Source organism: Helianthus annuus, chromosome 4, assembly GCF_002127325.2.
Source record: "Helianthus annuus cultivar XRQ/B chromosome 4, HanXRQr2.0-SUNRISE, whole genome shotgun sequence".
Taxonomy (NCBI): domain Eukaryota; kingdom Viridiplantae; phylum Streptophyta; class Magnoliopsida; order Asterales; family Asteraceae; genus Helianthus; species Helianthus annuus.
Genome location: NC_035436.2, coordinates 44,420,672 through 44,432,525, shown reverse-complemented (window position 1 = coordinate 44,432,525; position 11,854 = coordinate 44,420,672). Strand labels below are relative to the sequence as shown.

The following is an 11,854-nucleotide window of genomic DNA, read 5'->3' as shown; positions in this document are numbered from 1 at the left end:
ACAATGTAATATCTTGTTACTAAAGGCAAGGTGGCATTATTGTAAATAAGGAAAGATTCCTTATCACCTTTGGCCTATAAATAGAACCTTTAGGGTTCTCATTTAGGACTTTTTGCCATTTTGATCTTTGGAGCTTAGAGGTTAGAGAGAGAAGCTAGAGAGAGAAAGTAAGAGAGAGAAAGGCAAAAGGTGATTCACGGTTCTTGTATCTTTTCAGATCTATCAAAGAATCACGTTAATAGTACGTCTCGTGTGTTTCGGTTATTCACGTTCACGGTTTCCGCACGTCGAACGTGTCATACGCAATCGTTTCGGAGTCAAACCGGTCCTAACACAGGTAACCCGGAATAATTAGAAAAACTCGGAACATGCACAACTCGAAACTTCCGAACAACACAAACATCTAAATTTAGCTAAAAATCCGGTACCCCAGGTAACCCGGAATTCTAGAAAATTTGGAACTCGTAAAACCCGAAAGTTCATGAAACCTCGAATCAGATCATCAGAACAATACTTAGAGTATAAAGAAATTTGGAACAAGCAAAGAAATCCGAAAAACCCATAAATTCGATTTTTTTATGTCCGAACTTGGCCTTATAATTCCGAATTTAGCATCAAAATACATAAACTCTGACTCTTGTCCCTAACATAACCTTGGACAAAAGTCCATGGATTAAACTTGGATAAGTGTCAATGACTTAAACTTGGACAATTCTCCATGACATAAACTTGGACAAAAGATCACATACTAAACTTGGACACCTAAACTTGGACGCCTAAACTCTTACCAAAAATTCGGACACCAAACAAGAAACTCTGAAGAAAAACTCTGAATACACCCTAATAAACTCTGAATACCTGTAAACTCTGAGAACTTTACTAAATTCCGAACAAGTGGAAAAGTGAAACTCTGATTAGAAGTAAGATAATAAACTCGGAACCTAATAAAGAAAAAAAATAAGTCGGACTCTCTTAAAAACTCTGACTACTAGCAAGTAAACCCTCAATGTAAACTCTGACCTCTTATAAAGAAAACCCTGACCACAAAGTCCTGACCTCTCAAAGAAGAATTTGCTTTAGGATATCTCACAAGTGTGACTTCACACTAGTTCATCAATAATCCTGAAGCAAAAACACTCAATGGAAAAACCCTGAAGGAAAGGAAAACACTAAAGGAAAACCCTGTCTTGATGTTGATAGACTAACTCGGACAGGTAAAACACTTACATAAATTCGGACATTGCCTTTTTTGGATCAAAACCGTAGAACTGCAACACGAAAAACCATCAGAGCCGACGAACAACTTCATTTTGTTCAAGTTTTATGAAGAAGCTTCACGTCTTAAAGATGTTTGCCGGAAACAATCATCAAATCAAGAGAAATGGTGATTCGGAAGGCGGTTAGACCATTCCGAATCGGTAACCATGCTCTGATACCACTGTTAAAGCACCGTATCGATGACGAACATCAACATTGCACTTGATTCAAGACATGAAGAACAATCATAAACACCAAAGATAGAAAGATGTAGAAGATGAATCTCTTTATTAACGAACCAGTCATCACAGATTACATACCAAAAGAGTATACATCATCTACAAGCTGGTTTAGATCACTAAGATCTAAACCTAGCTTTCTCTCACTAACACATAGTCTCCCTCTCTCTCTAGAATTCACACACTGATGGAGAATGGCTTGGATTTGTGAGAGAAGCACCAAGCTCTAAAGGGTTGCCCTAATCTACCCTATACAACCCATATATATAGACTAGGGACTAAACCCGGACAAAACGTATTGTCCGGGATACAAAACAGATAATTCAGATAACAATAATAATCAACATATTCCGAGTTTAACATCATAAACTCTGACTCTTGTCCCTAACATAACCTTGGACAAAAGTCCATGGATTAAACTTGGATAATTGTCCATGACTTAAACTTGGACAATTCTCCATGACATAAACTTGGACAAAAGATCACATACTAAACTTGGACACCTAAACTTGGACGCCTAAACTCTTACCAAAAATTCGGACTCCAAACAAGAAACTCTGAAGAAAAACTCTGAATACACCCTAATAAACTCTGAATACTTATAAACTCTGAGAACTTTACTAAATTCGGAACAAGTGGAAAAGTGAAACTCTGATTAGAAGTAAGATACTAAACTCGGAACCTAATAAAGAAAAAAAAATAAGTCGGACTCTCTTAAAAACTCTGACTACTAGCAAGTAAACCCTGAATGTAAACTCTGACCTCTTATAAAGAAAACCCTGACCACAAAGTCCTGACCTCTCAAAGAAGAATTTGCTTCAGGATATCTCACAAGTGTGACTTCACACTAGTTCATCAATAATCCTGAAGCAAAAACACTGAATGGAAAAACCCTGAAGGAAAGGAAAACACTGAAGGAAAACCCTGTCTTGATGTTGATAGACTAACTCGGAGAGGTAAAACACTTACATAAATTCGGACATTGCCTTTTTTGGATCAAAACCCTAGAACTGCAACAAGAAAAACCATCACAGCCGACGAACCACTTCATTTTCTTCAAGTTTTATGAAGAAGCTTCACGTCTTAAAGATGTTTGCCAGAAACAAACATCAAATCAAGAGCAATGGTGATTCGGAAGGCGGTTAGACCATTCCGAATCGGTAACCATGCTCTGATACCACTGTTAAAGCACCGTATCGATGACGAACATCAACATTGCACTTGATTCAAGACATGAAGAACAATCATAAACACCAAAGATAGAAAGATGTAGAAGATGAATCTCTTTATTAACGAACCAGTCATCACAGATTACATACCAAAAGAGTATACATCATCTACAAGCTGGTTTAGATCAATAAGATCTAAACCTAGCTTTCTCTCACTAGCACATAGTCTCCCTCTCTCTCTAGAATTCACACACTAATGGAGAATGGCTGGGATTTGTGAGAGAAGCACCAAGCTCTAATGGGTTGCCCTAATCTACCCTATACAACCCATATATATAGACTAGGGACTAAACCCGGACAAAACGTATTGTCCGGGATACAAAACAGATAATTCAGACAACAATAATAATCAACATATTCCGAGTTTAACATCATAAACTCAGAACTGATAAAGCTTCCGAATTCTTGACTTGGCTTCGACTTTGTTGACGGTAGACCAGAACTAATAAAGCACAGTTACCCGGCAGGAACTGCACTTACACTAATCCATTGTTTAAGTAAGTAATGAGGTGTTGATATTGCAACAGTTATTGTTGATGAATATTTCTTCAGATCATCATAAGTTACCTAAATAGACACATATCCTTATGCCTGGCTTGCAAAGAGAAGAACTATCAAAATAATAATCTTGGCTTCATTGGTTGTTTATGTAAATATCAGTTTCCACAACCAAAAATTAGCAAGCATATATTGCAACCAACAATTAACAAGGCAAGATTAAAATGATTGATTAAAAGTACTCATAAATAGGAGAACTCCCACAAGTTTCCCACAAATGATAATTCCCACAAGTTTCTGACAAGATAACAAACAAACAAAAAACAACCCTAGATTTTCTCACAATCATTCCACAAAATAGCCACATCAGTTCACTTAGTTTTTGAAAGATTAAGAAGATTTTTTGACCAGATTTCTTCTCAGCTTAACAGCCCTTTATAGCACAATTGTAGACAAAGTTATTACTACTTTTCCAGCCAATCCTCATCCACTGTGGTGGCCCTTCGCTAGGGACCCATGAATATATCTCTATATATCTATTTTGGGTATCTCTAGGACCACAAATGATGACGACACGATTCCCACATCCTCTAAATGCAATACCCCAACCATCCCTACTGTGTGCTATTTCAGGCAATCTTCCAATAGCAACCCATTCTTTGTTTTTCTTGCTATACATCTTCAGTTCCATTGCTGCACAACAGGGCCGGCCTGTAATGCTTATCAATCTAAGCTAAGGCCTAGGGCCACCCAAAAACAAAGGCCTCCAATTTTATTTCTTTTCATATATTAGACTTGTGTTTTTTTTGCCATTTAAACAACGATTCTAGGCCCAGTATTTAGAATTTTACACTAGGAGTCCGCACTGTCCATGCACGCAAAACATCAACCCTAGTTGGTGTCTTTTGAGTAAGCGATGTGAAATTGATTGCAGATTGAGCGAAATTAGGGCTGATATTAGGAAAAGTCACCGCTCTGGTTGGTTATTCGATGTCTCAAATCTCAATTCATTTATACCAATAATAAGGACCTGACTCTGTAGTTCGCTTAGGGCCTTCATAAACATTGGAACGGCTCTGCTGCACAATCAGCAGCATATAACTCATTGCTTGCCACTGCAAGCAGCGGTGGAGCCATTCGAGGTCCGCCACCACCAGGTGACATGTTGGGAATTTCAGTCCACTTTTAGGTATCCAGATCATACTCTTCTCAACATGTCAATGGATTTGAATCATTACTGCTAATCCCTCCTATTACATAAAACTTACCATCCATGAAGACCCCAGAACTCAATTTCCGCGGCTTAATCATACTAGGAAGTGTCTTCCAAGTCCCTGTCTCACTGTCGTAACTTTCTACCGCATCCATGATCTTTCCATTTCTATCCACACCACCTGCAAAGATTGCAATATTCTTAAAACTGGCCGACCCAAGCAACCATCTGGGTTCATTCATTGGCAGCCCTTGTGACCATGAATTTGTTAATAAACTGTACTTGTAGATACCCGGACCTAGCATATCATTTCCTATAACCAGTAGGTCTGTGCCAACTGCCATGGACTCTTTATCCGAGAACTGGAAGCCTAAGTCAGTATCCATCATGGGTAGATTCATCCATTTCTCATTGACAGGATCAAAAGCTTCCCACTTCAATGGGTCACAAGAAAAATAGACCCAATGTTCAATTACTTGATGAGTGCTTCTTAGCCTATAAAGTTCACCACTTCTAATGAGCTCACGAAAACTCCGGTTTTGTGACGCGATGCGAGCATAGTTGTATCTTGGCAGGGACATGAGACTTTTCATTGTGAGGTCACGACCGATGACATGGATCAACGAACTCATATCCAAACCTTGTTCCGTTTCCTTGATCACCTACAAGATTACAGTCATATTAAGCACCTAGAGAATGCATATTATGATAGCCGACACCATTTTAAGGAAACAACTAACGAACTTGTATAGTTACATAATAATAATCCACATCTATTCTGTTTTAAAATTTAAGGTAACTATGAGCGTGCTTGTTTGTTGAACTCTAAAAAATAATAGTTTATATAACAGAAAAAAGACCAATGTACTTGCAAAAATTACAGAAATAAGAACGCCTCAAAGTATATAACTTTAATCAAAATCCGCCATTTCCCTTAAAGAATGAATTTTTAACAACAAAATACAATCTTAACTGATGCTAGAGTATTGAATAAAAATAAAGGTTGGTCTCGACGAAGAAGTTTCAATGCTGGTGAGTTATTCAATAATGAAATTCATGTTCGGTGTTGATGTTTAAGTTTTAATGCGGATAAAGAGTTCACTACCTAGGTACAATTGTCACTGAAGAACAAATGTTCACTAGTAAAGATTTATATCAGTTCCAAGTAGTGCGCACACCATGTTCCAGTAAAAGACAAGATTTTGAAGACAGATACGATCACAAGAACTTGTACTATGTTTTCCTTGTAACTAAAGAGAATAGTTTTTCATGACTCATTATGTTCGTTCTTATTGCTTCTAAAACCGTAGAATTAGCAATTTAGATTGATTTTAGTTGTACAACCAAATTGCATGTTGGTGGAGAGCCCCCTAAGTATTGTAATAATCTCTAATGGGATGTGTGCTTGTAGTTATACTTTGACGCTTGAGGTGAAATGTTTTTATTATTGTGCTAATGATTAGTGTTCTTACTTTTCTCTACATGTTTAAGTGTATATTGATAAATGTGATTTCACATTTATTAGCAATCATGCTGTCCATGATAGTTCTTGAGTAAGTAAATCAGAAGACACATGTGTACATGGTGATAAAAATCTAAACCATACAAAATGATATTGTAAATTATAAAATTCCTTTTTCTACCATACAAATTGTGATTTAGCGTATTGCTTGTAATTAACTTAATGAGCATGCTACAAGAATGCTTTGCAAGGAAATTTAAATCTAACTAATTAGAACTAGAACGGGCTAAGTTACCAAAATTAAGTGAGGACAAAATAGAGTAAATAAGATACAATCACAAAAACTTATACTTTGTTTTCCTGATAACTAAATAGAATAGTTTTTCATGACACAATATGTTCTTAGGAACAATGGTTCTTATTGGTTTTAAAACCTTAGAATTAAGAGTTTAGATTGATTCTAGTTGAACCACCAACTTGCAAGTTGGTGTAGTTCTGTAAGTAAATCAGAAAGAAAGCACTCATATACTTGCAAAAGTTAATGGTAACAAATCCGTAGAAAATTAGATTATAAAGTAAGAAATTCCTTTTTCTATGATACAAATTGTTATTTAGTGTATGGTATCTAGATAATTTACCGACCATGGCACAAAACAATGTGTTGCAAGGCAATTTATATCTATCTAATTGGAAATGAAATGCGCTAAGTTACATAAAGTGAGGACAAAATAGAGTAAATAAGAATGCCTCACTAAATAGAACTAACTCAAACTCCGCCATTTTCATTATGAAATTTTCCACAATAAAATACAAATTTTATTGATACTAGATTATCGAATAATATATGGGCTGAATTTGAATATAAGAAACTTTTTTCTCAAAATATTTTAATATAACTATTTCTTTTTTCTTTATTAATGATATAGGATATAGAGAGAATGAGGAAAGTGTTGACCATTGTTTGTGTAAAGTTGTCACTCCTCTACTTTGTCAGGTGTATTTCAATTTAACTTCTATATGTGCTTTTTGAATATTATATTTGGCATATGCATTAATGTATATGTTTTCCCCAAACCAAAAAAAAAAAAAACACAAAAAAAACGATATAAGTTTTTCTTCAAAATTTGTTAGTTACTTTTTTTTCTGTTCAATACCTCACATTTTGTAAAAAGAAAAAAGTATAGGCACAAGAAAATATTTTAATTATATAACTAAATGTGATATGTATAAATAAGTTATATAATCTTTGAACCAAGAGTTTATTTTTTTCTAAATCAGCAATTAGGAACTAGTTGAATATATAAAGCATAATAACACCTTTATAGGTATAAAGCATAATAACACCTTTATAGGTAAAGGTAAGGACATAACAGAAGCACATTTTTTGATAATTTACTAGAACTATTGATATGCTTGATTGTTGATCTATAACAGAAGCTAAAATTCCAAAAAATGTTCTTCTAAACATTATTGGAAAAGAGAAATTTAAAATGTAATAAGGTAAATTAGCTAGTTTATTCACACTACAAAAAGTAATTCATTCAATGGAAATGATATAGAATTTGATTATTTGTCAATACTAGTTATTTTATGAAATGGACTAAAACAATGAGTCGACATTTACTAATAACTTTGTAAAGCAACAAACAATACTAAAACACATAGTTTTCAATATTAAATCTTTTTTATTGGAATTTGAAAGATGTAACTTACGGATGGTTTAAAATAGATTGAATAGCGAACCCGCCTTATAGAACTTCTCTGCCAAGCTCCGACAATGAATTTTGAGAATAAAGAAAGGATTGAACTTAAATTTGAGAACTATGATAGTTTAATAAATTCATTTGAGATTATATAGGACTTAGAGAGAGAAATCAATTTGGAGAGAGAAAAAATACATTTAATTTTAGAGAGAGAAAAGATATCTAATATTTAGAGAGAGAAAAAGTATATAATAATTTAAAGAGAGAAAAAGAACAATGAAACTCTTGTTTTAAATTTAGCAATCTCTTATTTATCATGTGTTATTGTAGGTCCCTAAATTGGAGGATCGATTTTCACTACCGAATCCTTGTTTATAGCAAACAAAGTTAAGTGTGCGGAATCCACTTAACTTAGCCAATCAAACATAGAACAAGACAAACACAAGGTTAACCAAAGAAACACAATCGTTTGATTAGATTAACTGGATGAGATCTGGTAACTGATACAAACACAGTTCTTACAAGCTTCAAGGGTAAACTCTCATCTCTAAGCTAAATTGTGAACATATCTGTGCCTTATATAGCAGATGGGCTGTTATGCTTGACGAAACTGAACATGGGCCGACGAAACAGAAGTTAGCCCAGTAACAAGCCCAACAGTTAACGAATCACATTTGATTTGTTGACTACCTTGACGAAACACAAACAAAGTCAAAGGTCTGTTTCGTTGACATCCATTTGACGAAACAGACCTGTTTCGCCAAGGCCTGCAAATTGTTAACTGTTTCTGCATAACAGTTTGCAGAAACAGATGGCACATATTGTATAATAACATGACAGAATTACCCTTAGATGCGACATGCATTGTTTTATGACAAATACATATAAAGAGAGACAAACATGTCAGACACAAGCGGATAGGAGGATATCCGACTTGGTTGACTGCGAATACAGACTCGATAATTAATAAAGACCGTACAAAATACGAAAATACATACAAGACTAGTGACAGACACAAAAAGTGCATCAACAAACTCCCCCTTGTCTGTTACTCGTCTTCGGTCTTCATTCGCTCTTCTTCAGTGACGTTCAGACCAGGAACTGCCCGAATGTATCCCCCGGTAATAGCAGTAGCAAGCAACACGTTGAAACTTCAATGCTTGGTGAGCATCCTTGTCTTCGTAAAAGATGTCGTGTCGGTACAGTTTGGCGATGTCGGATGCAGACATATTCACTAGCCACATCGGATCTAGTATCCTGAAGTTCATATCATCGTTGAACACAATCACTGCCTCATGCGTATCTGAATCATAGCACCACAAACGCATGTCACCAAGAAAATCTTGCTGCATCGGCATTAACGGAATCTTCTCAACCACTTTTACCGGCTCGTACACAAGCTTGTATTTCCCGGTGTTGGTTTCCGGATCAAGCGTGAACTTTATCTGCTGATGTCTGGGGAACTGAGGCTTGTAAGACTTGTCTTTCCACCCCGATTTCTTGTTCATTCGAATCAAACGTTCAAATAGCATCGCACCATCAAATCCTGAGCGATTAATGAGATCTATCTTTGTCAAGGCAGCCACATCATAAAATGGCAAAGATAAGATGCTCAGCAGCGACCTAAAATACTGGATCCCGAACTCCCTCTTGATCGCAACACAGTGAATTTCCTTAACAAACATCCAACACAGTATTCGCCCACTTGGCTTAGCCTTTTCCAGCTGTAAGAAATCAACTTGTGTAGCCTCTGGAACTGGCTTTGTAACCTTTGACCAAAACCGTTGACGCCACGCAGCGAACGCATCTGTGGCATTCTCTGAAGTATCACGGTTTTTCAAGTGTTCATCAATATCTTCAACGTTGTCTTTCAACCAGTCCTCATCAAACAGAGCAAATTCGGTACCATCTTGTCTCACATATGATGATTTCTTCACATCACCTTCAAACACAATCTCATCAACATTTTCCACATTCGCAGATTCCGGCTCACTCGGCATCTTTTCAATTTCCTCATCATCAACGTCTCGCATTGGCTTCAAAGTGATCAACTGTTGAGGCGTGAGATCATCAACAATCTCACCCTCTTCAAGAGATTCTCCAGTAATCGGATGCACAACCTGCAATGCTAAATCAGCTGAACTAGGGACAGGGGGGTACCAGCTAAAGCTTCAAGAAATTGTTCTTCACCGACTGTACCACTGGATGCCCCTTCAGATGATCCTATCACTGACGGCTGATAAACGACTACAGCAGATGATGTACCAGCTGGGGGCGGTTGTGGTGTAGCAGCTGAATCAGGATTCCCTTGATCCTCAGGATCTTCATCCTTTTTCTGCAGAATTTCTTGCTGCTTACACCTATCCTCCCACAAGGTAGCAACTCGTTTGCGGAGAAAGTCGAAGTTAGCACTCATCTTCCTGGCCCCTTCAAGTATTGTAGTATTCCGCGAGTCATACCACTCTTTCATCACATCGCATCTATTTCTCAGGTCTTCAGCCAATTTTTGGAGAACCGAACTCCTTCTATCCCTTTCAGCTTCGGAAGCTTTCATCCTTTCATTTTCAGCTTTAAGAAGATCGATCTCTGCTTGTTGGCGTTGGATAGTAGCTTGCTGTTCACCAACAGTAGCTTTCAACCTATCAATCTCTACCTGATGATGGATCTGATCATTCTTCGTGATACGAATAAAATCAGTCTGTCTTTGAATGCGGTCTGCTGCAGCCTCATATTGACGGAACAGAAAATCATTCTTTTCATCTTGAGTCATTTCCGAGTAGATCCTTTGACGTTCACCACTCGGTTGTTGAGAAGTGGTTGCTCTGATTGCAGCAGCCATGGATCGTTGTGGAATAGGCTGTGGAGATTCGATTTGAGATGCAGGAGGAGAAGAGACTACAGGTGGTTCTGGAATAGGAGCTTGTGGCACAGAACCTCGGGAAGGAACATATTCCGGATCGTTTTCCTGTCTGATCTTTCTGTATCTTCGTACCCCGCGTTCATCCCGATACATCTCGTATCCAGGTTCAAGCAAGAGATCATCATTAGAGTCCGAATCAGCCTCATCATCACCACCGGCTGATGTGTCACCAGCTGACACTCCCCCTGCTGAGGTACCACCAGTTGAAGTACCACCAGCTGATGTGCCACCAGTGGTTCCTACACTTGATGCACCTACGGCACCAGCATCACCACCATCACCACCATTATCATCACTGTCAGATTCATCGAACACTTCTGGTTCTGGACCAAACTTCTCACTCATCATCCTCTTTAATTCAGGTTCTTCACCATCAGATTGACTGTCTTCATGATGCCACTTGTTGTCTGTAGGAGCAACATATGCTGTGTTATGAAGAGCACCAAATAATTTCCTTGGAGGATCGCTCTCCTTGTATCTTTTATGAGCTAAGTTCTTGATAAGTCGTAATGAGTGGAAGTTCATAGCTTCTATCTTCAACACATCGTTGTCTGCTTTTGGAAGACTTGGATGTTGAACATTCATTATCATCTGCAGAAAACGTGGATACATCTAATACTTGCTTCCAATGGTCTTGTTCTTTCCAGTTCGTGTCAGATTCTCCTTCATGTTCTCAAAGATGAACCTTGAAATACTAAACGGTCTGTTTAGTACTAAGGCCACCAGAAGACCCATGAGTTCGTTGCTAGCCATGTCGTAACCGGCTCGTTTGTTGCTCAAACATTGGATCAGAACGTGTAGTAGAAACTTGTATCTTAGCGGCAGATCACCCTTGTTAATTTGCATACTAAGGATATCTCCGGTGCATTTCATTCGTAATAAACAGCCTCAAATACACAGAATCGGAACAGAATTTGGAGCGTCCGGACTGTCTTGTAACTGAAGAACTGCATTAAGAATATCCGGTGACACAATCACATCCACATTCTCTACCCGGCCACTGATAACTTCCTTGCCATCCACTTCACCAACATTCGCCGAATCCCAGAATGCTTTGATGATGGACTTGTATACAGGCGTTGAGAACGTAACAGCGTAGTTGATACGTGATTCCCGGATCCATCTAGTAATGTCTTTAAGCTCAGCAAGTTTCTCCTCCGGATCCAAATATGCAACCTGGTTGTGGCGTTTTTCAGACATGATTTCCTCCTCCGTCTTATTTTCTTTCTTTGTCGCCGGTTTCCTTTTACCTTCTTTAGGTGCCATCTGCAATTTGAAAACGTCCACAATAGGTAATTGTCACTTATATATACATTTGGACATGTATGGATAC

At 37.6% G+C, this 11,854-nt stretch overlaps 1 protein-coding gene across 1 annotated transcript; it reads right to left on the bottom strand.

Moving 5' to 3' along the window:
* Positions 1 to 3,647: 3,647 nt before the first annotated feature.
* LOC110933382 (F-box/kelch-repeat protein SKIP11-like) lies at positions 3,648 to 11,106 on the bottom strand. Its single transcript, XM_022176609.1, is given in 3 exon segments — positions 3,648 to 3,916; positions 4,309 to 5,076; positions 10,797 to 11,106. Coding segments are annotated over 3 exon segments (1,347 nt in total).
* Positions 11,107 to 11,854: the final 748 nt, after the last annotated feature.